The 27459-nt window shown below is 40.8% G+C and overlaps 1 protein-coding gene across 3 annotated transcripts in view; it reads right to left on the reverse strand.

Moving 5' to 3' along the window:
* KCNN3 (potassium calcium-activated channel subfamily N member 3) overlaps positions 1-27459 on the reverse strand; it is a 282492-nt gene that overhangs the window by 77063 nt on the left and 177970 nt on the right. For all 3 annotated transcript variants that reach the window (XM_072647120.1, XM_072647121.1, XM_072647122.1), the window contains one exon: positions 13714-14132. In XM_072647120.1, the coding sequence (XP_072503221.1) occupies positions 13714-14132 (419 nt within the window). The remainder of the gene's footprint in view (positions 1-13713; positions 14133-27459) is intronic.

Here is a 27459-nt window from a genome sequence, read left to right on the forward strand (position 1 = left end):
CTTGGTGGGAGTACATGATTGTAAGACCCAATTGCCTGTCCACGGTCCCATTCTCCCTTTGTATATACAGATATACAGGTCAGGAAAGAGTGGAATACTGCATCAATCCCTTGGCATTTTCAAGGAAAGGGTGGACAATATTTCATACCTACCCAACACTACTTATTTAAAGACCTCCTGGGACCCAATTCATCATATTTTTATCAATAGAAAAACTAAGACAGACAGATGAACTACCTGGTCAAAATCAGGCCATATCAGGATAGCACAAGAACCTAGGCATCCTGACTCCTAAGACCATACCTTAATGGCTAAATGTACCACACCAGATAGCAGGAGACTAAATTGTTGGATAGTTCTTTCAGTGCTCACTAATAAGGAATATTGAAGTCCAAAGAATAGATTTCCATATTGTTAAAAGTGACAAACTTAAACAGAAATCATTTCCCTAAATACACATTCAGATTCCTAGGGGTATCTTCTGCCATTGGGAGTTATTATCTCTATTATTATCTTCTATTATCCTTTTACGTATTTATTTATTTATATTATGCATTCTATAAATAAATATTATTTATTTATATTATTCTATTATATCTTTGATAATCTTCTATTATTACCTCTCTATGTTCCACTACCAATTTACATCTGAGGCAGAAGCCCTTAGCTGCACAGAAGAAAACCGAAACTGGAAACTCTTTGAAGAGCTTCTCCTGGACTCTGTTTCCCTAGAAGATCAAACAGCACTGAATCAGATATAATGCGAGACCAAATAACACAGTGTGTTCTTATAACTCTGGTTCCCAAGTCACTAGAATTGTCCAAATGAAATCTGCACAGGAGTAAAGGAAAAAGAGACAATGAAAGAGGTTTTGAAGGGACAGTCTTGGATGGAAGGGATCAATGTTTACAGTTGTCCTTGATTACAAAGAGAGAACTGGACCAGTTGATTTGTAAGGCTAATTTCATTCAATAAGCATTTACTAAGCACCTCCTATGTGCAAAGTGTTGTGGTAGGAGCTAAGGATTCACAATGAAAAACCAAGATCTGCCGTTGAGGAGTTTACAATCCATTGGGGAAAAGGGAAAATGATATAACATGAACACACACACACACAAAACTGATGCAAAGTACAATGTGACAGGAACAAGGGAAGGCAAGGTGCTATAGGAAAATGTGAGGAGGGAGAAGTCACTTTCAGATGAAGGGATCCAAAAATACTTTACAGATGATGTGGCCCCTCAGCAAAGTCTCTTTCAGTATGAACGTTCTATAATTCTTTGACATTTTTATTCTGGGATTAAGACAGCCCTTTCTACCTGCCCAACTCCACTGACTTTTTCCAGGCTCCTGAGTTTGCTCCAGAACCAAACTTGATCACTAGGAGTATGTTGATTTCTTCTACTTAACCTGTATGGTACGGAAACACCAATTTCTGCCTTCATTCTTGAGGAACAGACAGCTGTCAATATTTCAGAATCCGTCTGTCTGTCTTTGTCCTTCATTTTTGAAGAATACTGATATTCCTAAAAGTACAGTCACACTCATGCTTGAAAAGTATATGTGGCTCCCTATTGCTTCTAAAATAAAATCTGAACCCTTCTGTGATTTTAAAGCCCTTAATCAATGGGTTCCAATCAAGTTTTCTAAAATAATTTCACATTATTTCCTATCACTTGCATTCTGATCCAGTCAAACTGACTTACTTGCTATCTGTCATACATAACATACCATCTCTCACCTATGCACCTTTGCGCAGACTCTCCTTCCTATCCCATGATTAGAATGGTCTTTCTCCTCACTTCTTTCTTAGTATGCCTCATTTAGCTAAAATATCACCTGCCACATGGGATCTTTCTCTAAAGTGGCCATCCCCAGTATATGGCCCTTCCTTCCTTCCTTCCTTCCTTCCTTCCTTCCTTCCTTCCTTCCTTCCTTCCTTCTTTCCTCTATAGAAGGTAAGCTCCTTGACAGCAGGGATTATTTCACTTTTGCCTTTGTATCTCCAGCAATGTGGGACACATAATAGGAGCTTTTTTTTAAAGGGAGCATTTGCTAAAAATGGGAATTTGCAAAAGATGGTGGTTTCTTCAGCATGAGGAAATCACAGCCCATCTGTGACAACCTAGGGAGTTATCTAAGGATCAAAGAAGTTAAAATTCCTTCCCAAGAGTCACAAATCTAATAAAGATTAGAGGCAGAACTTTAACTCAGGTCCTCCTAACAGAATTTTAAAAACCAAAGAAAAGCAATGCAAACCAAAAAAAAATACAGAAAGAGCAATGATTAGCATTTATATAGTGCCTTAAGGTCTATAAATAGATATTATCTTACATATAATTCATTTGATCTTTCATTTGATTCTCTTTTAATTTTTATGTATACCTGTGCTGGGCAATGATGCTGGTGATGATGATAGTTGATTGATTGTAACTATTTATTTGTTAATTTTTAGTGGTTACTCCATTACTAATATAACCTTATAGTAGGAGAAGTTCTTATTACTGATTTTAGCATTATGTCTTCCAATATTAATAGAATTGTCCAATTTAGGGGCAGCTACTGGTGCAGAGGAAAGAACACTAGCCCTAGAGTCAGGAGGACCTTAGTTCAAAGCCAGCTTCAGACATTTGACACTTACTAACTGTGTGACCCTGGGCAAGTCACTTAACCCCAATTTCCTTACAGAAAGACAAGAATTGTCCAATTTAATATTTGAGATTTTGGTTGAATTATTAGTATTAAGATATTGGCAGGTTTGAGCTTTAATGTTTTCTTAACTGATGGCTGTTTTTAAGTCCACAATGTTATTTGTGGATCATTATCCTCCAGGGATGTTTGTTTATGTGATCAAAAGAGTTGCCCCCTTGTAGCTAGAATCAAGCCACAGACTTGTTTTGCCATCACAGCATAGAGCAGCTCTGTACAACTTTTGACCCACGGGCCAAAAAAATTCTGTTTGTCACATGACCCAAGGCAACCAACCATCGTCAGTTTGTCTCTAGTCTAACCTATCTGCAGCCTGAAGAAGTTTAGCCTATTTTAATTTTGGCTTCTACCTACTTCCAAGTTGGTCTGGCATACAGGTTACTCTCTTAGAGCCTTTCCCCTACTCTCAATGTACCACCGAAGGCCTTCTTAGACCTTTGGTATGTGATGCTTCTCTCTGGGCTAGCACTGAACTTCCAGTTCTATCTTCAAGGACAACAGGTTGTTAATTAACTGGTGAATGGGTCATCCCACTTTAGAGAAATGAACAACTTCCATTTCCATAGGCTGCAATGGCTCCAAAGCAATATCTCCATGACAATGCTGTGATGTAGATGGTCTATATTTTATTAGCCTCTTTTTACAAATGAGAAAACTGAAACTCTAGCGGGTAAAGGCACCTGTCTAGGATCACACAACTAGAAAAAATGAGATCCAGGAGTCAAACTCATGTTCTCCTTAATTCTGGGCCCATGTTGCTCATGTATTGTCTACTGTATGTCAGGATAGGGGCACCAAGGCGGCACAGTGGATAGAGTGCTCAGACCTGGAGTCAGGAAGACTCGTCTTCCTGTGTTCAAATCTGGCCTCAGACAATTACTAGCTGTGTGACCCTGAGCAAGTCACTTAACCCTGTTTACCTCAGTTTCCTCATCTGTAAAATGAACTGGAGAAGCAAGTGGCAAAACACTCCAGTATCTTTGCCAAGAAAGCCCCACATGGAGTCATGACGAGTCAGACATGACTGAAAAACAGCTGAATAACAACCAAAAAAATGTGCCAGACATTGTGCTAAACACTTTGGAGGTACATTAGCATTTCAGATCTATGATTTCATAGGTCTGAAAATATAAGGAACTCCATACTGAGGAAATTCCTTTTACCAAAGCAGATTGGTAAATGTTCTGTAATTTGCAGTCTTAGAAAGCTGCCTGCTATAGTGAGAGCTTGAAGGGCTTTCCCGGAGTCACACAGCCAACATATGTCAGAGACAAGATTTTAACTCAGGCCTTCCTGCCTCTGATGCTTTACTGTCCACAATGGCATGCTCCTCCTCTGCATGCCAGCATAGTGGGATAGATCACAGTTGTTAGGGAAACATCCACGGGTTTGTTTGGTAGTGTATAGGCTGATAATGTGCTTTGAGTGTGATGAGTTTGGAAAAATGGAGGGTTTTCCCCTGAAATATAAAGTTCATTCTGTACCATGAAGCCCCAAATTCAGTACTTTATTTAGAATGCTTTTTTATAGACTCTCCCCAACCCCAACCAGTTCCTCACGTTTACCCTCTAAGAGGTCTCTCCCTTGCTGCATGTTCCAGTGCCAATGAATTAAAGAAGGTTGCTAAGGACTCCTAGAAAACAATGGAACAGGGAGAAAAGACCCCAGAATATAGAGCGAAAAGAGGAAAACAAGAGAGGTAAAGCTAAGAGAATGATGAAAGAGCAGAAAACCAGAGAAGTGAGAAAATGCTCATCAGTGCGACAGTGTGTTGTGAAGAGAAGGAGGTCTCCTTTTGGGACTACAGTCTGCTGGGCCAGAGTCCAGACTCTGCCACTGACTATTGGGTAGCCTGGAATAAATCATTTAACCCTGAGTCTCAATTCATCTGTGAAGTGGAGATAATAAATAACACCTGTACTAGCTATCTTACAGGATTGTTGGGAGTAAAGTGCTTTGAACCCAAACGTGTTACGTAAATGGGGGTTATTATGATTTGTGTCATGGGTTGAAACAGGATGACAAGAGACAAGAGGGATTAAATCAGCACTGATGGAGGGAACACCAGTCAAGCTGTTACCATGTTTAGGAGGGCAGGGCAGTGATTCTGTAGGGTAAGAGGACAGTTGTTGTTGCCAATAGTTCTAAAATGCAATCAACCCCTCTCAAACTCTGAAACTGCATTTAGAAGTTAGGAGAACTTGGTTTCTGGATTGCTATTTAAGCTGGCCAATTATACTGCAATGGCAAAACTCTCTCTCTCTCTCTCTCTCTCTCTCTCTCTCTCTCTCTCTCTCTCTCTCTCTCTCTCTGCTGGTCTGTCTTTCTGTTGGTCTCTCTGTCTCTGTCTCTGTCTTGTGTGTCTCGCTGTCTCTGTCTGTCTGTTGGTCTGTCTGCCTCTGAGTGTGTGTGAAAACGGAGTGGTAGGAGAACTGGATGGTGGAGCCATGTAACTGGGGTTGGAGCTGGGCAAGGGAAGTGGTGTATATGTTAGTTCCTATCAGGCTGGTCTGTGTATCTATGTTTGTATCCATGTCCTCATGTGTTACATGTTCATGTGAAAGTCTTGCATCAATCTGTGCTAGGATATGCATGAGGTTTTAGGCTTAAAGAACCTCAAAGGGCTAGGGGATGACCTGTGTCCCAAGGTCAGTGACAGCTGTATCCTTGTAAAGACCTTCCCTATTTTCTCAGAAGCTTTGTGTCAGAAGCCACCAGACTCTGATACAAAGTATCCAAACAAAATATGAATACTTTAGTTTAGGAAGCCTGCTAAAGAAATAGTAGGATGGCAGTTTTCTAACCAAGTCATAGAGATGGTTATCAGATCTGGGATTTAAGATTCATTTTTACCTGGAGAAGCCTCATTGGCTGCAAAACTATTTTTACAACATATCAACATTCTCCAGCTACTTAAGGGATTGCCCATCTTGATCACTATGCTATAAAGACACATTCCCTTAGGAATGAACTTTCTTTTAAATTAACAGGCTTCCCATGAACACATTTTCCTTGAATATTCTGTAAACCAAGGTAATTGTTGTTAGGTGAAAGCTATTCATGAAAAAAATGCTAAAAAGAATCCTTGGGGCCCATCAGTTCAAACTGATCCCTCCTCTCCCTTCCTCCCCCCACTCCCATTCTCCTCTACTTCGAGTTATGACTTATGAGGTGGTAAATCGGATTGGACTCTACATTCACTGTGGCAACTTCAGAAAGATGCCCCCCTCAAAGGACAGTGGGAACTCTTCTAATTCTCTGGGTACCATCTTCCCAAAGATTGAATCCCTTATGCTGCAGGGGATTAAGACACCAAACCAGTGACTTGAACTCTAATACCTTGAACCAACCAAATTCCATGGATAAACTCCCTGTTCTTTTAAAGAGAATCAGCTCAGTCTACGTAAAAGAGATGCCATTTCTGCCATACTTTATTATGTGCTCTATATATTCATATATATATAGATATGGGTATATAGATAGATATCATTAGCATGGAAGCAATCCCCTTGAGGATTTTGTATTTGTATTCTCATCACTTAACATAGTGTCTGGCACCTAGTAGGTGCTTAACAAATGCTTGTTGATTTATTGGAGCCATACAGCATCATTGTAAGAGCACTGTTGTTAAAAATATAGACCTTTGTTTCACTAAGAAGCTTGGGACTATTTCCCCAAGAGCAATTCAATTATGGGTCCAGTTCATTGTCCATGTGCAATATTTGTTAAATTTTTGGATGAACCAACTCTATGTGTTATCTATCTAACTGCATATCATAGTCTGGACAATAGGTATTCTTCATCCATTTGGTTTTTCTTATGTAGATGGTAAGGGAAAACTCTTTTGAGTGATTATGGATCTTTGTTAGAAATCTCCATAAGTATTCTAGGATTTGATGCAATAAGTTTAATTTCACACTAAAAGAATCTGGCCTTACAGAGATTAGGAGGTGTACTTGATATGGGCTCCTTTTAAAATGTGGCATTGCGAGGGATGCATGTCCAGTGGATGAGCACAAATTCTTAAAGAGAAAAGGAAAACGGCCAGTTCCCTAGGAAGTGAAGGGATTGGAGAGTCTTCAAAATCAGTTACAGAAAACTGTATTTTAAAAGTCAGCTGGTGCACAACTGGTTCATCAACAACTCAATGGCTCATCATGTCATGGCACCAATTTCCAGCTATGGAAGACTCTGTAGACAAAGCCTTTCAATTCTCCATGCCATATTTTAGCAAGGAAGAAAGGATTTATTATTATTATGTACCAGGCACTGGGAACAAGAGCTAATGCCTTGAGGAGAAGACTTGAGGGGGGAAGAAGGGAAGGAAGGAAACAAGCATTTATTAAGCACCTACTATATGTCAAACTCTATGCTAAGAGCCTTGTAAACATTATCTCATTTGATCCTTATACTAATCCTAGGAAATTGATACTATTATTATTCTCATTTTAATAGTTGCAGAAACTGAGGCAGATGGTACTTAAGTGACTTGCCCAAGGTCACACAATCTTAAACAGTAAATATTTAAGGCCAGATTAGATCTCAGGCTTTCCTGACTCCAGAACTAGTGCTCTATCCACTGGGCCACCTAACTGCCTACTATGCCACCTAACATTCTTCAAGTATTTGAAGTCCTGTCCCCTAGAAGAAAAATTATTCTTAGGATGCTTGGTTTTACAGGACAAAACTGGTGCCACTTCATATTCTCCATCAACCAGCAGTTGACAGCACGGTGTTCCTCTTAAAATTACTTTGTATGTATACTTTGTGGTTACTATTATCACTATCACTACCACAAGTACTACTTACCTGTATACATTTTGCATCCTTCCAGCAAATTCCCTGAGAGTAGGGACTATTTGAATTCAATTCAATAAACATTTATTAATTGCCTACTACATTCCAGGTGCTGTGCTAAAATGCTGGGTATACAAGTACAAGCAGAAAGAAAAATCATCCCTGACCTCAAAGCGCTTACAATCTAATAAGGGAAAACAACACACTAAAGGAAATTTGAAATGTGTTGGGTAAAAGGTACTAGACGTGGGAATGGAATCCAAAAAGTGCAGGTAATGGGATATCACTGGATTGTGAACCCTCTATAAATGGGTTCTGCTCTCCAGCTCTCCAGTCACAGGTCAGAGGCTACTAAGCGTGTGGATAAGGTGTGAGTACCAAAGTTGATATACCCCTTCGGATGATGAGTTTCTTGAAGAGGAACTTTTTCTGAGAGTATGATGATGGTGGAGTAGAATCCAAAGAGCACAGCTGGTAAGAAATGGTATTTCATTTTTGTCTTTGTATTCTGGCACCTGGTCTTGTGTCTTACACGTAGTAGGGTCACAATAAGTGTTTGTGGAATTGAATGGAATTGAATTGGAGCAATGAGTAGGAGTTAAAGGAAGGCAAATTTTGCCTTGATATAAGGAAAATCTTAACAATTAGCTCTAGGGGAGTGGGCTGACTGGGATCCTACAGCCCAGGGTTTTTCTCTCAACAAGATGTCTTCAAGCAACAGCTGACTGGCAACTTTTTGAGGATGCCGTAGAGCAGACTCCCCTTTGCACTCTCCATGAAACAACCAGTTTGGCTTTCTTGTCATTCTTCACACTGGTACAGAATTCCATCTCCTATCTCTGTACCATTGTCCACACTGTCTCCCATGCCTGAAATGCTCTTTCTCCCTCCTCACTTTGGCTTTTTAGAATCCACAGTTTCTTCCAAAGTTCTGTTCAATTTCATGTCCTGTGTGAGACCTTTCCTGATTCCCTCAGTTGTCAGTGCCTTCCCTCACAAAATTGTTTTGTAATTATTTTATACTCAGAGGAAGACATTTCATATGATTGGCTGAGGTGACCATGTTCCCTGAGGGCTATTCTTCATACATATACATATATATACCTACAAGTATGTGTGTGTGCATGTGTGTGTGTGTGTGTGTGTGTGTGTGTGTGTGTGTGTGTGTGTGTAGGGACAGGGTGCTATTTGTTAGGTAACTGTCCAGACTCCAGCCCATGGGGGTGTAGGTACTACAAAGACACACACATTTATAATATATGTATGTATATATGTATAGATACACACACAGAGAGTTTCCCATCTATTACCCCTCATGGAATGTAATTTTTTTGACAACAGGAACCACTTCTTTTGTTTAGTGTACTGTCTGGCATATAATGAGTGCTTAATCAATGCTTTTTGATGGTTTGGTTGTTTGAATCTAGTACATGGTAGCCTAGATGACTTCCAAGTTTCCTTTCAGTTCTGAGAGTCTATGAGCACAGGCCCCATTATAAGACTATGCAGCTAGTGTCTGAGGACCAATCTAGGTCAGTTTGTAGAGCTCCAACACCAAAAGACTAGCTTCCAGGTGATTAATTTTCTTTTGGACATGGCAACTCATGCAAATAGTCTACTAAGTCATGGAAGGGTTATGACTTGCACTGGTGGAGAAAATATCCACCTGGAAGAAATGAGAGATTTCCTGATGTATAAAAGTATTTTGAGCAATTGAAATGTACAGTTATGCTAAAGCCCTCCAGTGCAGGATTACATACTGCTTGTACAAGGTTGGTTGGTACATCACAAGCAACGGAGTCCTTTTCACCAAGCGGAGAGAATTAAATTAAAGCAAATGAAAGAATGAACAAATCTAAAACAGCTGTTCAAAGGGAGGCTAGAGTACAAATAGCAAGACTGCAACTATATAACATTCTAAGGAAAGTTACAACAGGATCCCCAAATGGCCACATGCTTTTGCACAGAGCGATGAATCTACTAGTGTTTGCTGGCAGTTTCCTCTATCAAGTGCATGACAGGAAACCTGATTTCCCCAACCTGTTATAGTTAGAAATCAGGACAATGGGGAAAACATCAACCAATCCAGTCTACTCTGTTGCTTCCTAGTTGAAAGTATTTAATTAGAAGCTTCATGGATGAATGAGGGCCTGTGGGAGGTTGACATATCACCAAGAGTGTCCCAGAGAATGCCGAATCCCACAACTGTCAGGTTAGAGTCTATGATGTCATGTCTCGCTGGAGGCCAACACAAATAAGCCTATGGTTGTCATCACTCCCTCGGATAACTAGGACTCTGCTTTGTTCTCTATAGATCAATGGCTATTTCGGTGACATTCCTAAATCCCTCTATTCTTCCTTAGAAGAAGAAGGAAAAGTGAAAAAATACTTCTTTGCAAAATAACTTAAACTATAACAAATGGGAAATGCCTTTCAAAATGTCTCTGGCTAAAGGGACATTTCCATAGTAACTTCCAAGTTGTATGTATACAGCTAGGTAACAAACACTGTTGCAGCAGCCAATCTGTGAGTTATGTATGTATGTATGTGTTTATGTATGCACATATACAAGAAGACATATATGGGTATGCACAAATATGTATATATGTGTCTGTGTGCATACATACATACATGCATACATACATACTCTTCTTCCTAAAGTCCATTGTCAGTCTTTTTAGGAAATGTCTTATCCCCCTTGATTATAGCATTAGTAAATGAAAATATAGGCAGCTGCATGGTACAGTGAATAGAGTTCCAGGCTTGGAGTCAGAAAGACTCATCTTCCTGAGTTCAAATCTGACCTCAGACACTCACTAGCTGTGTGGCCCTGAGCAAGTCACTTAATACTGTTTGTCTCAGTTTTCTCATCTGTCAAATGAGCTGGAGAAGGAAATAGCAAACCACTCTAGTACCTTTGCCAAGAAAACCCCAAATGGGATCATGAAGAGTCAGACGACTAAAAAGGACAACATTAATAATATGAAAATGCATTTGGATTCCCACAAGTATATTTTAATTATATTCAATTTTACACCAGGGATCAAGGCTTAATCAACACTTTAATCTCTTATAATAACTAAGTCAAAGGCTTATTAAAAACATACAATTACTTTTGAGAAAAAAGTATAAACTTCTGTATAACCCATGAATTTCCTCATTGTTTTCTGTGCTTCAGACTTTGATTTGGATCATGAGTTAGTTATATTTGTATGGCATTTTGAGATTCCAAATGTGCTTTCTTCACAACCACCCTGTAAGGTTTGTAAGACAAGAATTAATATCCCCATTTTTACAGATGAAGAAACTAGGCCTCAGAGAGTTAAGGTGACAGTTAATCAATGCTGAAGCTGGTTCTATGGAGCTTTCCACTGAACTATGCTGCCTCTCATCTATCTGCCAATGGGCCAGATTGTAGCTATTCAGTCATATCAGTCATGCCCAACTCTTCATGACCCCGTTTGGGATTTTCTTGGCAGAGATACTGAAGTGGTTTGCCATTTCCTTCTCCAACTCATTTTACAGATGAGGAAACTGAAGCAAACAGGCTTAAGTGACTTGTCCAGGGCCACACAGCTAGTAAGTGTCTGAGGCCAGATTTGAACTCAGAAAGATGAGTCTTCGTGACTCTAGGCCCAGCACTCTATCTACTGTGTCACCTAACTGTCCATGGGCCAGATTAGCCCTGCTTAAATTAGGAAAAAAACAACACATTAAAGGCCATTCATAAGCACATGAAATGTCAATACACTTCTCAATCATTCTATTTGCCAAGGAAAATGTCAAGTTCCTTTTATTTGACAAAGAAAGATAGTGTGACACTGTAGATAAAGCAATGAACTGGGAGCCAAAATTAACAGGGAGCCAAGGTGAGGGCCAAGATCCAGTTCTACTACTACCTGGGTCTATGGTCTCAGACAAAGCACTCATCCTCTCTAGATATGTTTCCTCTTTTGCAAAATGATGGAGCTGACCTAGAGGATTCCTGATGGTCTCTTCTAGCACTTCAATTTTATAAACAAACAAAACAATGAAGTTCATTAGAAGGAAAACATTTGGGGCAATATTGCTTAACCTCTAGGCCTTGTTGAGTTAGAGATACAAAGTAAAATAGATAAACCACAAATAATTTTACCCTTGGCTAAAGGATAAAAGGCTCCTAGAGGGAGGTAGGAGTGGAAGGGGCGGGGGGGAGTTGGGATTTTTTTGTCCTACTTAGGAATGTGTGGTTGAGAGGAAATTCAGAATTCCCTTAGTCCAATCTCTCCATTTTACAGATGAAGAAATAAGGCCCAGAGTCACATGGCTAATCAGAAGCAAAGCTGGGATTTGAACCCAGGTTCCCCGTTTCCTCATCCATGCCCTTTCTAGCTTGCATGCTGTCTCCTTGCCTGAAATCAACTACAACAACCCTAATGGTTTTCAGTGGCTCTAAATGCTTTTCACATTTGGGCAGCGTCTGCTTTTATGGGAGAACATAAAGAAAACCTTGCTGAATGCCATCCCACTTGAAGCATATGTTGTTATGCCAGTTGCCAGTTGCTAAATACTATCCTGAGCCTGGGGAGCTGGGTCTGGTACATGTCGAGTTGCTCTTCATGGAGGTTCTGTGTTTCCTAAAGCTCCACTTGCTGTCACACAGTGTGCAACCACCCATCCCCAGGGAGCTGTCCAGCTGCAGTAGAAGATGCCATTACAGCCTAGTTGTGGGGGTCCCAGGCCAATGACTTGACAGAAACTAGTCTCTAAATGAATTAGAATTTTAAAAATAAACAGAAAATATGAGTCAAGGCAGAAAAACTTCACTTGTTTGAGCTAGTGCTACTGACTACCTTTTGTCCTGGATTTTGTATGTCTCTAAGGCATTTATTATAGAATATTGTATATCCCAGTTATTTATCTGGGCTTACCAGGTCCTTCCCCACCCCAACTCCCTATTATACACCCCCCCAAAAAAAACTAGACCAAAGCTCATGAGGACAAGGGCCAAGTCATATCTCAGCTTTACATTTTCCCCTCTGTACCCAACAGGCTCTTGAATGTCCATTGAATAGATGAATGGATTGGATGTATCATTCTTAGGACATCAGCAATCAGGAGACAGGTTGGTGGGTAACATATTAAGTTCTGGTGAGCTAGTCATCAGAGTGGATAAAAGGGCTGCCTCAAAAGTATACAAAGATGAAGCCAGTCCCACCACATGTTCCTCCCTTCTCCCCCCTAGATAATTTTTATCTAAGTGGAATATGTTAGAATGGCCATAAGGCATTTTTGAAGGAGAAAAGTCATGGAAAAACACCTGAAAGGGGTGTGGAAGCATAGTCCTACTCCTTTGCCTTGAGTGGGAGAGGTTGGGACCATAGGGACAAAACATTGGACTGTGAGTCAGAAGACCTGGTATCTAGTCCCAGTCCTAGCATTAAGTAGCTTTGGCAGGTGAATTCACTCCCCAGCAATAAAGTAAGAGGGTTGGACTCAATGTGTTCTGAAGAGCCTTTCTAGCTCAAGTTTTGCTTGACATACAGTAAGTGCTTAATAAATGCTTGCTTGCTTGACTTGTTGACTTGACTTGTTGTTGACTATGATTCATGATCCAGATAATTTTTTTTTAAAGTACCAGCTACTGAGGGGCCAGTTCCTCTCTCCCATTGAATCCTTCTCTGTATCACTACTCAGCAGTCTTCAATGACCCTAGGAGTGACATTGGGGGCAAAACTGTAACATAGAGTTCACTTTAGGTCCATACAATTTTATTGCTGAAGAATCAGCAATGTTTCTTTAATATTCATGTGTACTTCCTAATTATTCCTGGTAGGTGAACTTGTACCAGCTGGGCATAAGACCATAGAAGAAAGGGCAAAGGTGCATGCTTCCAGGAATTATATAGAACAGACAGCTAACTTAATGCCTTAGAAGCACAGGGATGAGAATTAGAATAACACCTCTCTTCCTATGACATTTTAAAGCTACCAAGCACATCCCTTCTAGCAACATTGTTGTTATCCCCATTTTACAAGTGAGGAAACTGAGGCTTAGAGATACTATGTGACTTGCTAAAGATCACATAGCTAGTAACTGCCGGACCTAGGACTCCAGCCTAGGTCCTCTGACTCTGAACCCTGTGCATTTTCCATCACCGAAAACTCACAGGAGCTCTGTCCTTTACCCACATCAGGAAGGCTGGATCTACTTCCTGTCAGGCTTACCTTTCACAGACTCGTACTGTCCAGGCGGCAATAATCCACAGAGAAATGCTGAAGACTAGGAGCACTGTCCCAGGGCAGATGGTCATGAGAGTCTTCATGACAAAACGTGTGTTGAAGTTGATTTTGTTTAGTGCCCCAATGCTCCGTGATGAGGCATCTGTAAAGAGCTTGCTATGCAGCAACATAACTCGGGCAATCAGGTAGAGCCGGAGGAACATGGGGATAGAAAGGATGATGTCCACGTCAGCCTCAGCCCTGGAAGGAGCATAGGAGAAGGCTAGGCGGGCTGTCCAAAAAAATTTATATTCACCAGGGATGGGGTGGATGGCACAAACCAACATCTCCAGGCTGATGTAGAGGATGCGTTCGTAGGTCATGGCTATCCTCCAGTCATCTGCGCCATTGTCAATCACAAAGAGCTAACAGAGAACAAAAACCACAGTTAGGGCTGCCACAGAACCACAAAGACCAAGTGTAACATGTGGTGGTTGAGTCTGTGCCGCCTGTCATTTGAACCCCCTCCACCTAGAAGGAACAGATAATACCCTGTGCTCTCTGGAAAGCAGATGGAAGAAGTTCTGGAGGGGATGATTTCAAGTGGATTTGGAGGATTTCAAGGTGAGGAACCAAGAATGAGTTGGTGGAATGTCTAGGCTGTCACTGACTTGACTCATCATTGGCCAGTTGCCATTATGAGAGTGACATGGAACCATGGATAGAGCAGTTGAACTCAAAGCCAGAGGGCTATAAGAGCTCAAGTTCTATTTCTACCACTTACTGACTGGGACCTTGGGAAGATACTTTATCTCCCTGAGCCTCAGTTTCCTTATCTGTAAAAATACTTAAAAATCAAGTCCTTTTCAGCTCTAATATTCTGTGATTCTGTGAGTTTGGGTTTAGACTGTATGGGTGTAATGGAAAGGACCTGGATTGGACATCTGGCTTACTTATTTACTACTGATGTATCTTTGGAGAAGTTGCTTCCTCCCTCTAGGCCTCAGTTTCTCCATTTGCAAAGTTAGGGGGTTGAACTAGATGACCTCAATAGATGTTTGTTGAATTGAACTGAATCTCTTAGGTTCCTTCCAGTTTGAACTCTTCCAACCTTCTAATTTGTAAAATAAGCATATTGGACTGGATAATCTTAATTGTCCCCTCTAGCTCTGACTGCTACAATCCTGTGATACCTTTGAGCCTCACTTTCCTTATCAGTAAAGTAGGAGTAACATGATAGGCACTTTTGTACTTATTAACTACTTTGAGGACCAAATTCAAGTCACTTAACTTCTATGAGCCTCAGTTTCCTCATCTATAAAATAAAATGGATGGTCTCTGAGGTCCTTTCCAGCCCCAGTTCTAGAAACCATCCACCTCCATCTATGTTCTTGAGCAGTCAGGTAGTTCCTGGAGTCAGGAATCAGGAAAACATGAATTCAAATCTGGCCTCACACATTTACTAGCTGTGTGACCCTGGGTAAGTCACTTAATTTATTTCTGCCTCACTTTCCTCATCTGTAAAATGGGAATAATAATAGTATCTAACTTACAAGATTGCTGTGAAGATCAAATGAGATAATAGTCATAAAATGCTTAGCCCAGTAAGTAGTAAGCCCAAATAAATGTTAGCTGTTATTATCTCAGTACTTAGCCCAGTGCCTGGCGCATAGTAAGTACTACGTAAGTGTTAGCTACTATTATTATTGTAGTTCTTACCATAGTGCCTGGAACACAGTAGGAGATTAATAAATGCTTGTTTCCTTCCTTTCTTCCTCAGGCAAATCATTTAACTTCCCTGGGTCTTAGTTTGTTCCTCCAGGGCTGAGATTAGATGTTCTCTATGGTCTTGTCCCTCTCTACATTTATGATTCTAGGCTCTCACGTGTATGCTGTGAGAATCTAGACAGATAACATCTATAAATCACTCTATATAAATGTCAGTCTTTATTGAGACAAGCAGAACAGTGGCCTGTAAGGATGCAGAGCCCTATTCACAACACTCAGGTGACATTCAGCTCATGAATGACATCTATTGATGATGACAACAAAGTTACATATGGGATGGTCCCACTAGACTCAGATATCCCATTGGGACCTTTTGGTGGACATGGCAAGAAGTCCAGGCAGACCTGGAGGTTTGACTATTGCAAACAGTGACGGTGGCAGGGGGCTGCCTTGCCCTTTCATACCTCTGTTTTCCCACTAAGCTTGGGAATGCCTTCCATAGGTTTGATTGTTTAACCCAAGCCCTGTTAGTATACTCTCACCATACTATGTGTCAGCCCTTCCCTCCTTATTTCCAGCCCCATACAAAGATTCCAAATGTTCCAAGTACTACTCAAAGGTATTGCCATAACAAAGCTAATTATGTTGGCATTTAATGAGCTCAGGAAAGGCAAGATTCTGCAGCCTGGTACAGTGCGAGTGGTATAATAAAGTGAGCCTGGTCACAAAGGACAACAGACACTCAAAGCATCCTGATTAAATGGTATGCTTGGCAGAAGGAAGGCAAAAAATGTCTGTGGGCCTGCTACAGGTACAGGGCAGAGGCAGTATGGCACAACGGAGAGAAAACTAGATTTGGAGTCCCAGAACCTGGGTTCAAATCTTTGCCTTTGTTACTTACTAGCTGTGTGTGACTTTGAGTAAATCTCTGGGCTCTAAAACTATGAACTGAGGGGGTTGATTAGACCAGTCTGGTGAAGACCCCTTCTCATAATCATGTTTTTAAATAATTGAAGGAAATGTTAAATTTCAGTTGGAGATTAGTGAAAATGAAGATGTCATTTTTTTCTCATTCAAGCTCAGAGACCCTCTCTGTCCCCTCTTAAATCTGTCTATTGACCTTTCAAATGTCCAGGGACCTCAGGTTAAGAACTGATGTGGTGGATAGAGAACTGGACTTCAATTTAGGAAGCTGTTGTTGAGTCATTTTTAGTTGTGTCCAACTCTTCATGACCTCATTTGAGGTTTTCTTGGCAAAGATACTGGAGTGGTGTGCCATTTCCTTCTCCAGCCCATTTTATAGATGAGGAAACTAAGGCAAACAGGATGAAGTGACTTGCCTTGTTAAGTGTTTATGGTCCTATTTGAACTCAGGAAGATGAGTCTTCCTGACTCCAGCCTGGTACTCCATCCACTGTGCCACTTAGATGCCTTGAATTCAAAAAGACTTCCATTCAAATCCTGCTTCAGAGACTTACTAGCTGTGTGACCTTAGGAAATTTACAACCTCTCTGAGTCTCAATTTTCTCATCTGCAAAATGGGGATAATGATAGTACCTACTTACCAGGACTGTTGTAAGGATCACACAAAGTAATATTTGTAAAACACTTTGCAGACCTTAAAGCCCTATGTAAATGTTAGTTATCATCCTCATCATGATTGTAACTTTTAGGTCTCATCTGACTCTAAAGTCCATTGTCCTGTGCAATTAGCTTGGATTGAAAAGAAATCAGTCCTGCATGAGGATTAGATGAGATGAAAATGGTGCTTGCTGGATGTGGAGTCTACAACAGACCTCAGTTCAAATGCCATCTCTGCCATCTGGTATCTGTGTGACCTGGGACAGGTAACAACCACTCTGGACCTCACTTTCCTTACCTGTAAAATTAAGAGGATGGACTAGATGACCTCTAAAGTCCTTTCCAACTCTAAATCTATGATTCTACTTCCATGAGCCTCAGTTTCCTCATCTGTAAAATGAGGGAATAGAATAGATGATCTGGGAGATTCCCTCCAATCCAAATCTATGATTCTATGATGCTATGTCCCATCCCTGACCACATTTCCCATACCCATCCCATTTCCTGTCTTTGTGGTGTATGTTGCTTCTGAAGCCCACATGACCTTGTTACCCTCTTGCTCATGACCACTTCTGCCCATTAAAATCCTACTTATCCTGCTCAAATGACATCTCCTCTAGGAAGTCTTTCCCCATCACTCTAGTTGGGACTCAAGAGAAGAAAGTGAGGTTGGTGACCTTGTACAGCCCTCCCTTACTCAAATCAAAGTCAACTGCAGGTCATGTCACCACCTTGATGTCATGATCACGAAGGACAAACACAACAGCAAGTTGGTAATGACCTCTCTTCCAACCTTCCAGACTCACAGAAGAGCATTTTGTTTGCCCCTCTCATGGACTGATGATGTAATTACAAGTCATATGACTTTGGGCTCTTTGAGACTCAGTTTCCTCATTCGTAAAATGAGGATAATTCCTGCACTAACTAATGTCTGAGGAAAGCACTTCATGAACATCAGAAATGTAATTTATTATTATTTATATGTGTCATATCCCCTACTAGACTGTAAGCTCCATGAAGGAAGGGCAACATTTTTTGGTATCCCCTCTCTTCCTCCTCACCCCACCCGCCCTAGCACTCAGTGCACAGCAGGCATTTAATGAAATATCTATTCATTTGAAATTAAACTGGTGCCAATATTAGGTTTGTTTCCCAAGGGGATCAGGGACAAAGGAAAAGAGCCTCTATGTTCTAAAATATTCACAGCAGCTCTCTTTGTGATGGCAAAGAACTGGAAACTGATGAACGGCTGAACAATTCTGTGGTGTATGATTATAATGGAACACTACTGGGCTATAAGAAATGATGAGCTGGTTAATTTAAGAAAAACATGGAAAGACTTGCATGAAACAATGAAAAGTGAAGTGAGCAGAACCATGGGAATGTTGTACACTACTAGTAAAGGCAATATTGTTTAAAGAATAATTCTGAACAATCAAGTTATTTTGAGTACTATAAATACTCAAATCAACTATAAGGAGCCTATGAAGAAAGATGCTATCCACCTCCAGAGAAAGAATAGATAAATAGAAATATGTGTAGTATGGTTGTACATATATTTATAAATCATTGTCATATGGTGGCCTTCTCTAGTGTGGGGTAGGAGGGAGGGAGACAGTTTGGAACTTAAAATGCAACAAAAATTAATTTAATTTTAAAAAGAAATTAACTGGAAACTGATCAAATCCAGAGATAAGAGCATGTAGTTTTCCTCAGTTCTTATGCTTGTATTGTCCTGCTGTAATATTTGTATCTATTATCAGGAAAACAGCTGTCAGTCATAGGATCATATAGAATCACCTTTGGAGAGCTGGGAGTCAATCAAGTCAACCAGCATTTATTAAACTGTTACTATATACCAGTAACTGTGCTAAGCACTGGAGATAAAAGAAAGCAAAAAAACAGCCCCTGCCTGCAAGGAGCTCATATTCTAATGGGAGAGACAACATGCAAACAACTGGGTACATACAACATATATATAGACTAGATGGAAAGCAATCTCAGATGGGAGACACTAACAGTAAGGGGACAGAATGTAAGATCTTAGCTGAGTCTTGAAAGAATTCAGACAAGCTGATCAGGGAAGAGGCACAGTTAAAGAAGAAAAGCAATCCACACATTGGGAATGACAGTGAAAAGGCACAGTTAGAAAATGGAAACTTGTATTTAATAAACAAGTAAGCCATAGAGAGCTACAAAGGAAAAGGAATGGACATTTATGAGAAAGAAGGAGGGGGAGAAAGAGAGAGAGAGAGAGAGAAAGAGAGGGGAGGGGAGAGAGAGAAGGGAGGGAAGGAAAGGAAGGAAGGAAGAAAAGAAAGAAAGGAAAGAGAAAGAAAAGGAAGGAAGGAAAAAAGAAAAGAAAGAAGCAAAGGAAGGGAAGGAAGGAAAGAATGAAGGAAGGAAGGGGGAATGAAAGGGGAAGGAAGAAGGAAAGAAAGAAAGGAGGAAAGAAGGAGGAAGGAAGGAAAGAAAAGAGGACGGAAGGAGGGAGGAAGGAAAAAAGAAGGAAAGAAAGTAAAAAGAAAGAGAAGAAGAAAGTTGATGTAGTTAGAACATGAAACATGTAGATGGAACGCCTTTCCTTCATGGAAAGAAGTAACATGTAAGACATCTGGAAATGTAAGGAGTGGGGCAAGTTGTCAAAGGTTTAAATACCAAGGAGAGGACTTTATATTTGATCTTGGAAGAAAAAGGGAGACATTTGAATTTATTGCATAGGAGGATTACACGACCAAACTTATCCTTTAGGAAAAGCACTTGGTCCCCTGAGTGGAGGACAGATGGGAATGAGAAGAGACTTGAGGCAGGGAGACCAAATACGAAGCTATTGAAAGAGTCCAGGTGAGAGGTGATGAGGGTCTGAACCAGGCTTATGGCTACACGAATGGAGAGAAGGGGCCATATTCAAGAGATGCAAGTGACAAGATTTCACAAGAGACTGGATTTGACAAGAGTAGTGAGAGACTGAGAATGGCACCAAGGTTAACAACCTGGGTAATGAGGAGTATCTTGAAGATCATCTTTTCTAACTCCCCAATTTTACAGATGAGGAAATGGAGATGTGAGATGACTTACCTGCCCAAGGCCACACAGTTGTTAGAGTAAATGTAGAGTGCTAGAATTGGAATCAGGAAGATCTGAGTTCTAATCCTGCCTCACTTATTAGCTGTATGACTGTGGATAAGTCTCAGCTCCTCTATGTCTCAGTTTCATCATCTGTGTAAGGGGGATAATAATAGTACCTACCTTCCAGGGTTGTTGTGAGGATAAAATGAGATAATGTTTGTAAAACACTTTATAAACCTTAAAAGCTCTATTAAGATGCTAGTTATTATTATTACCATTATGGTTAAGAAGTCATGTCCTCTGACTCTAAATTCAGGGCTCTTTGTATTCTATAACAATAGCTCCCAATCAAGTCAGCATGGCTTTAATGGGATTTAAAAAAAAACCTCTGTAGCCTCCCTCTCTCTCCCCTTCCCCCTCCCTCCATCCTTCTCTCTCTGTCTCTGTCTCTCTCTGTCTCTCTGTCTCTCTGTCTCTATCTCTCTCTGTCTCTCTCTGTCTCTCTGTCTCTGTCTCTCTCTCTCTCTCCCCCACACTCTCTGATTCTGTCTCTCTCCCTCCCTCTCTCCTTCCTCCTCTCCTTCCCACCTCTATCTCTCTCCGAAAAAAAAGTCTCAGTGTGGCTGAATTCAGGCTTTCCAACTTCCAGGACTCCAGCACCCATTAGCTTGACTTAATGGCAGATTAAAGGGTCCCCGTTGCTCTGGACTGCTGACAGAAGGACCACACCATAGCAACAAAACCAGCATGGCCAACTCTTCTAACACAAAATGGAAACTATCCATTCTGTAACGAAAGATTGCATCCGGTTACTATAGAAACCTGGTTCGTTCTGGGCCAAGGATTAAAGGGACTAGTAACAGAGCCCTTTGCTTGCCTGATAAGAATCAGGATATGATCTTCTCAGATTTAAAGAAAGAGGTTGGTATTTGTGTTGGGAAAGCAACATCAATAGGGCCTGGGTACTCTGGGATCAAGGCTAGGCCACCTTGAGTACAAAAACTGTGTTCTCATCAGCTCTTCGAGTTTCATGTTCCTGTTTAGCTTTTCAAATAGCATCCTTATCTTTCATAGGTCTTTGGTAGAGCTGGCTAGATATAAAGGAGGTTTTCATAAGAAGTGGAAAAAGCCTTTCCAGCAGAAAGGTTGTGTGGCATAATGGAAAGAACACTGAGTCAGGAGTCAGAAGATATGGGTTCAGATTTAGGCTCTCATTTACTAGCTGTGTGATCTTGGGCAACTGATTTAATCTTTGAGGGCTTCACTTTCTCATCTATAAAATGAAAGGGTTAAGGAGATGATCTCTAGGGTCCCTTCTAGCATTAAATCCTATGATCTGAGGGAGGCTAGTATTTACCCCACCACTATCAGCAACAAACGTGTTAAATGATTACTATGTTCAATGCGCTTTGGTAAGCAAAGATAGACATTTTTGGCCGAGGCCCTGCTCTCAAGGAATTTATAATGGAGATTGGAGAGATTGTAAACTCCTTCAGGGAGGGGACTGTCTTCTGACTCTTTCAATCTCCAGCTCTTAGCTCAGTGCTTGGTACATAAAAGGTGCTTAATAAATAATTATTGATTGATTAAACAAAGAGCTCCAAAGTAAAGGGGATAGGACTTGCCAATGACTTCTGCAGATGTTGTAGCCCCTGCTTCCTCAGCAGCCAGAGCTATTGAAGAGTCAGGAAAGAAAGTTCTTTCCACCTAATTCCTTGGCACTGTCAAATGATTCAGCATCAGAAATGCACACAGTTTTATGAGTGGAAATAATGCTAGAGAAGATGCATTAACCATCTGCTTTGTCCCCACACTCTAAGGACCACAAGACCTTTCCATCTAACGTGCTGCTGAAAGTCTTACTGTATTTTTGTCTCCCAATATTAGAATGTGAGTTCTTTGACTCTGCTTTTCTATTTGTGACCTCAGAGCTTTAAAATAATGCTTTGCACATAGTAAGTGCTTAATAAATACTTATACATTCATTCATTCAAAGTAGCAAAGGGCAAAGGCAAAGGATTATGAAATATTTGAGGAGGGAGAGATCTTTTTTAAGCTGGGGAATGAGAGACGGCTTCATGGAAGAGATAGCACTGGATTTTGGCCTTGAGAACACTGAGGGACTTCCACAAGGGGAGATGGTTGGGTGGAAGGGCATCCATCTCAAACATCAGGAATTCCATAACCAAAGAGGCAGAGATAGTCAAAGAAGATCCCAGTTTAGCTGGAATTTAGAATGTAAGAATATGAATAGCATGAAAAAAGGCTGGACACATAGGTTGGAGCTATATAAGGGTTATGATAATAATAGTGAACATTTATATAGAACTTACTGTACTAAGTACTTTATAATTATTATCTCACTTGATCCTCACAACAACCTTAGGAGGAAGATGCTATTATCTTAATTTTACAAGTAAGGAAACTGAGGCAAATAGAGGTTATATGACTTGCCCAAGGTCACACAGATAATGTCAGAAGCTGGATTTTAACTCCAGTCTTCCAGACCCCAGATCTAGAACTCTATCTACTGTGCCACCTGCTGCCTTAAAGTTTGTATTTTATTCTACTTGCAGTGGTGAGTCTCTGAAGACTTTTGACAGAGGAATACTACTTGGAAGGTGATCTGGGGTTTTAAGCCAGAGTCACTGCAAGGTTGATAATGAAAAGTTAGCAGAGGAAATGCTAGGTTGGGGGTGGGGTGATGTGGAGGAAAAGCATGAGTTCGGTTTGGGACATGTGGAGTTTAAGATGCTGGCAGATCATCTCTTGGAGGAGTTGCCTGTGCAGAATGGGAAGTCTCGTACAATAGTCATATCAAGGCTTATAGTTGAAGCAGTATCTGACAAAGTGGTCTGACACAGAGCAAATGTCCTTGTAAATGAGTCTCGTTCTTCCCATCTAAAAGAGTGGTCTAGGATAGAGTCTCTGGGGAAGAAGATCTCTGTGGGGTAGGCAGGGGAAAGTCTGAAGCTAACTTTGAAATTTGGGCAGCCAGGTGGTATAGTAGATAGAATGCCAGGCCTTGAGTCAAGAAGACTCATCTTCCTGAGTTCAAATTTGGCCTCAGACACTTACTAGCTGTGTGATCCTGGGCAAGTCACTTAACCCAGTAAAATGAACTAGAGAAGGAAGCAACAAACTACTCCAATATCTCTGCCAAGAGAACTTTCAATGGGGTCATGAAAAGTTGGATCCAACTGAAAAATGACTGAACAAATTTTGAACTTGGGGTCCTCGAGAGCAATGGTTCTCAAAGTATGGTCCAGGGACTCCTACAGGTCCCTAGGACTCTTTGGTTGGGGGGGCGGGGAGGTCCCTTAAGGGAAAAAATATTTTTATAATAATATTAAGACATTTTAATTTCCAAAACAGTAAACATCAAGGATATGACCCATATAACTATAGTCTCTTTTGGGTCCTCAATGGTTTTTTTAGAGTATAAAAGGATCCCGAGGCCACATAATTTGAGAACCACTATTCTAGAGCATGTGCCAAGGGAACAAGATCTGACTATCTTCTAGATCATTTAAGAATGAACCCAAAGCTCCAGAATGGCTTTTTGGTGGAGAATGTTCCAGAGCTGAAACAGTACAAGAACCAGTGGGTAGAAGTGACATAAAACAGCCTTGGACTCAATAGAAGGAGGACCTTAACAATTTGAGCTAAAGGGGCCTTCTGCCTAGGGATAACGTGGAGATGACCGAACCTCCACAGCTGTATGGGTTGTCTAATGAAGGTAGTGTGTTCTCAATCCACCAGGAAGGTTAGACCTTCAATTCAATTCCACAAGCACATGATCATTGTATGACAACACAGGATCATAGATAGGTTCCTGGATTTAGAGCTGGAAAGGTCATTAAAGGTCATCTAGTCCATCCCCTCCTCATTTTGAGAATGAGGAAACTGGGGCCAGAAAGATTGAATGGTTTATCCAAGGTCATATAGCTCATAAATGTCTAAGACTGGATTTGAACCCAGGTCTTCCTGACTCCAAGTCTGGAACACGATGAGGACACTATAGAAGAGATTCCTGCATCAGGAGGGAGGTTGGGCTACATAACTTGGGAGTTTTCTTCTGATTCTGAGATTCTAGGATTCTGTGACCTGTGATTCTATAAGAGAAAGTAACCTTTGTGGAGCAGAGAGGTGAAGGTGAAGGGTCACTTCATGGCCTCTGTCCCAGTATGGGGCTTGTCATTCTGATCCAAGCTAATATTATGATACCATTTATGTGTAGTTCATCTCAGCCATGAGGCCAACATCTGACTTACAATTAAGTGTTTTGTAGCGAGTCTGAGAAAAGACCCTGGTGGCATGGTAATGGAACAATGCACCAAGGTCAACCTTTGGAGAGTTCAGACTTGCCTTTTTAATGATGAATTTTTACCAAGTTCAGAATCCCAAACAACAGTTACTCTCACATTTAAATAACACTTTAAGATTTTGGAAGTAGTTTTTATATATTGTCATTTGAGCCTGACACTGTGAGGCAAGTGCTACAAATATCTTTATCCCCATTTTACAGGTGAGTAAACTGAGACTCAAAGATACATACTTACTTAAATGTCTTGCCCAGGGGTAGGGAACCTGTGGCCCTCTAGGTCCTCAACTGTAGCCCTTTGACTGAATTCAAATTTTATAAAACAAATCCCCTTATAAAAGGATTTGTTCTATAAAACTTGGACTCAGTCAAAAGGCCATGCCCAAGGACCTAGAAGGTCATATGTAGCCTTAAGGTCACAGGTTTCCCACTACTGGTCTTGCCTGTGTTCACATAGTTAATGAAAGTTAATTGAACTCAGGTTCTTTTGACTTCAAAGTCAGTCTTCTTTCCATTCTACTACACTGCTTCTCATGACGAGAAAAGTACTGGGAAATGTGCTCAAGGACTGGTGGGATAACCTGTACCTATTGTACCTTGGGAGTTCAGGAGGAACATGAATAATGGCTCACAACTCCTGGTAATCTGTGCCTCCTGACCAGGCATCAAAGAAAGATGCTATTCTGAATTGTTCATTTTCAGAAGTTCATTAACCTTGGAGGGCAAAAGAATGTCTAAATAACATTTCTCAGAATTCCAAACGGCCTTGGTGTTTTAACTTCCGTCATTTAAGTTCTTTCATTTAAGCAGTGGATGCACTGTTTGTACCGAATAAACTGGAAAAACATGGCAGGGATGTCGTAGAAATCTTCGATGAGAAGGCACTTGAATTATCATTCATACTCAAGTGTCCTGACTGGGGAATAATTAAGTGAGAAGCCAGAGGGCTGAGGAAAAGGGGAGGGTCTCTCCAAACAGACGGACATGAGCCCATCCATGAAATATTCTCAATTAGTGCCTGTATTACTTGTTTCCCTGTGTGTCCTTTGGTATAAAATGAGGACCCAGTTCTCAATGGCTTTATTTTGCTGCCTTTCCATCTGGAGTCAGTATCTTCTTCACTAGTTAATGCAGAGTCAATCTGAGGATGAGTGATTTCTATTTAACATTTGGTGACTGAGACTTTGTTCTCCTGAGGTGACTTTGTGCTTTTCCAGATACTTGCTTCCTAAAGACATAGTGGTTCTATTGCTGATTTGGGTCACTTTTAAGACTTTCAAGATCTATCTACCAGGAGTCTAGCATAGTAGAAAGATGAGATATTGAGTCCGAAGACTTGGTTTTAAATCTCAGTTCTGCTACTTTCTGTCTATGGGCTTCAGTTTCCCTATCTTCAAATTTTTATGTGTGTTCATCCTTCATTGCCAAAGAAGACCATGCCATCAGAGAAATGATGACATGACTTGCACTTGACTTTTGTTTTGAGTGAAGGAAGTCTATGCAGGTCACCAGCCTCACCTCTCCTCCACAGTCACGTGAATCTAGTGACCAGATATTCATCAGGATGACTGGAGATGATCCAGGATGAGGCAATTGAGGTTAAGTGACTTGCCCAAGGTCACACAGCTAGTGAGTGTCAAGTGTCTGAGGTGAGATTTGAACTCAGGTCCTCCTGACTCCTGCACTGGTGCTCTATTTGCTGCACCACCTAGCTGGCCCTATCTTCAAAATTAGGATGTTGGCTAAAGAGATCAAGGAAAAGGTCCTATAGCTACAAAAAAATTGTCTATTGTTCAGTCATTTTTCAATTGTGTACAATTTTTCATGACCCCATTTGGGGTTTCTTGGAAAAGATACTGGAATGGTTTGCTATTTCCTTCCCCAGCTCATTTTACAGATGAGGAAACTAAGGCAAAAAGGGTTTATTCAGTATCACAGAGCTAGGAAGTGTCTGAAGGCAGATTTGAACTCAGGTAAATGAGTCCTCTTGACTTCAGGTCCCATACTCAATCCACTGTGCCACCTAGCTGGCAACATTTGTCTTGAGGGCTTTGTTTTTCTTTCTTCTTCCCAATGGTGGAAGGTGGGATGGAAAACAAATAACTGCTGGGTCACTTCCAAAAATAAAATTTAATTTTAAAAAATGATGAGGTTGGATTAGATAGTTTCTGAGGTCTCTTCTAGCCCAAGATATATGATCTATGACCAAATGATCCCTTGGGTCACTTTCAACTCCAAAATCCTGTGCTACTAAAATAGCCAAAGTCTGAGTGCCTTCTGAGTGGATGGCACCATCTTGTATACCATAAAAGACTTTGCCAAACAGAGATGAGCAGACTAAGGTGCAATGACAAAATTGGACTCATAATGTATGAAATATATTTTTATTTTCATAGAGCTAGATTCTAGTCGATTTGCCTCTGTATAGCCTATGTAAAAATTCTTATTATTCTAGACCAAAGCTTGGTTTTCTGCAGCTCATTGGAAACAAGAGAGGTAATGCGGTGTGATAGATAGAATGATGGCTTTGAAATAAAAAAAAAAACCTGGGCTCAAGATTTGCCTCTAACACATATAGGCTGCATGTGACTCTGGGCTAGTCACTTCGTCTCTTAGTTCTCCTCTGTCCAAGACTGTAAATTGCAGAGAAGGTGATGATGTGCATTAGTAGAGGGACTTTCCTCACCCAGGAGTTCCCTCTCCCTCTAGCTTTGTAATCTTCAGCTATTCATGTTCCTTCTCTAGGTTTCAGTTTAGTTATTGGTTCTATGAGAGGCTTGGATAGAGAGTCATGGGCTTAACAGTCCTTCCATCTCTAAAACTATGATTCTACAGCAGGGGTGGGGAATCTATTGTCTCGAGGCTACATATGCCCCTCTAGGTCCTCAAGTGTGGTCCTTTGACTGAATCCAAACCTGTGGCCCTCTAGGTCTTCAAGCGCAGTCCTTTAAGTGAATCCAAACCTGTGAAGTTTGGATTCTGTCAAAGGGCTGCACTTGAGAACCTAGAGGGCCACAGGTGGCCACAAGACTATAGGTTCCCCACCCCTC

The sequence above is a fragment of the Notamacropus eugenii genome, chromosome 2 (assembly GCF_028372415.1).
Source record: "Notamacropus eugenii isolate mMacEug1 chromosome 2, mMacEug1.pri_v2, whole genome shotgun sequence".
Taxonomy (NCBI): domain Eukaryota; kingdom Metazoa; phylum Chordata; class Mammalia; order Diprotodontia; family Macropodidae; genus Notamacropus; species Notamacropus eugenii.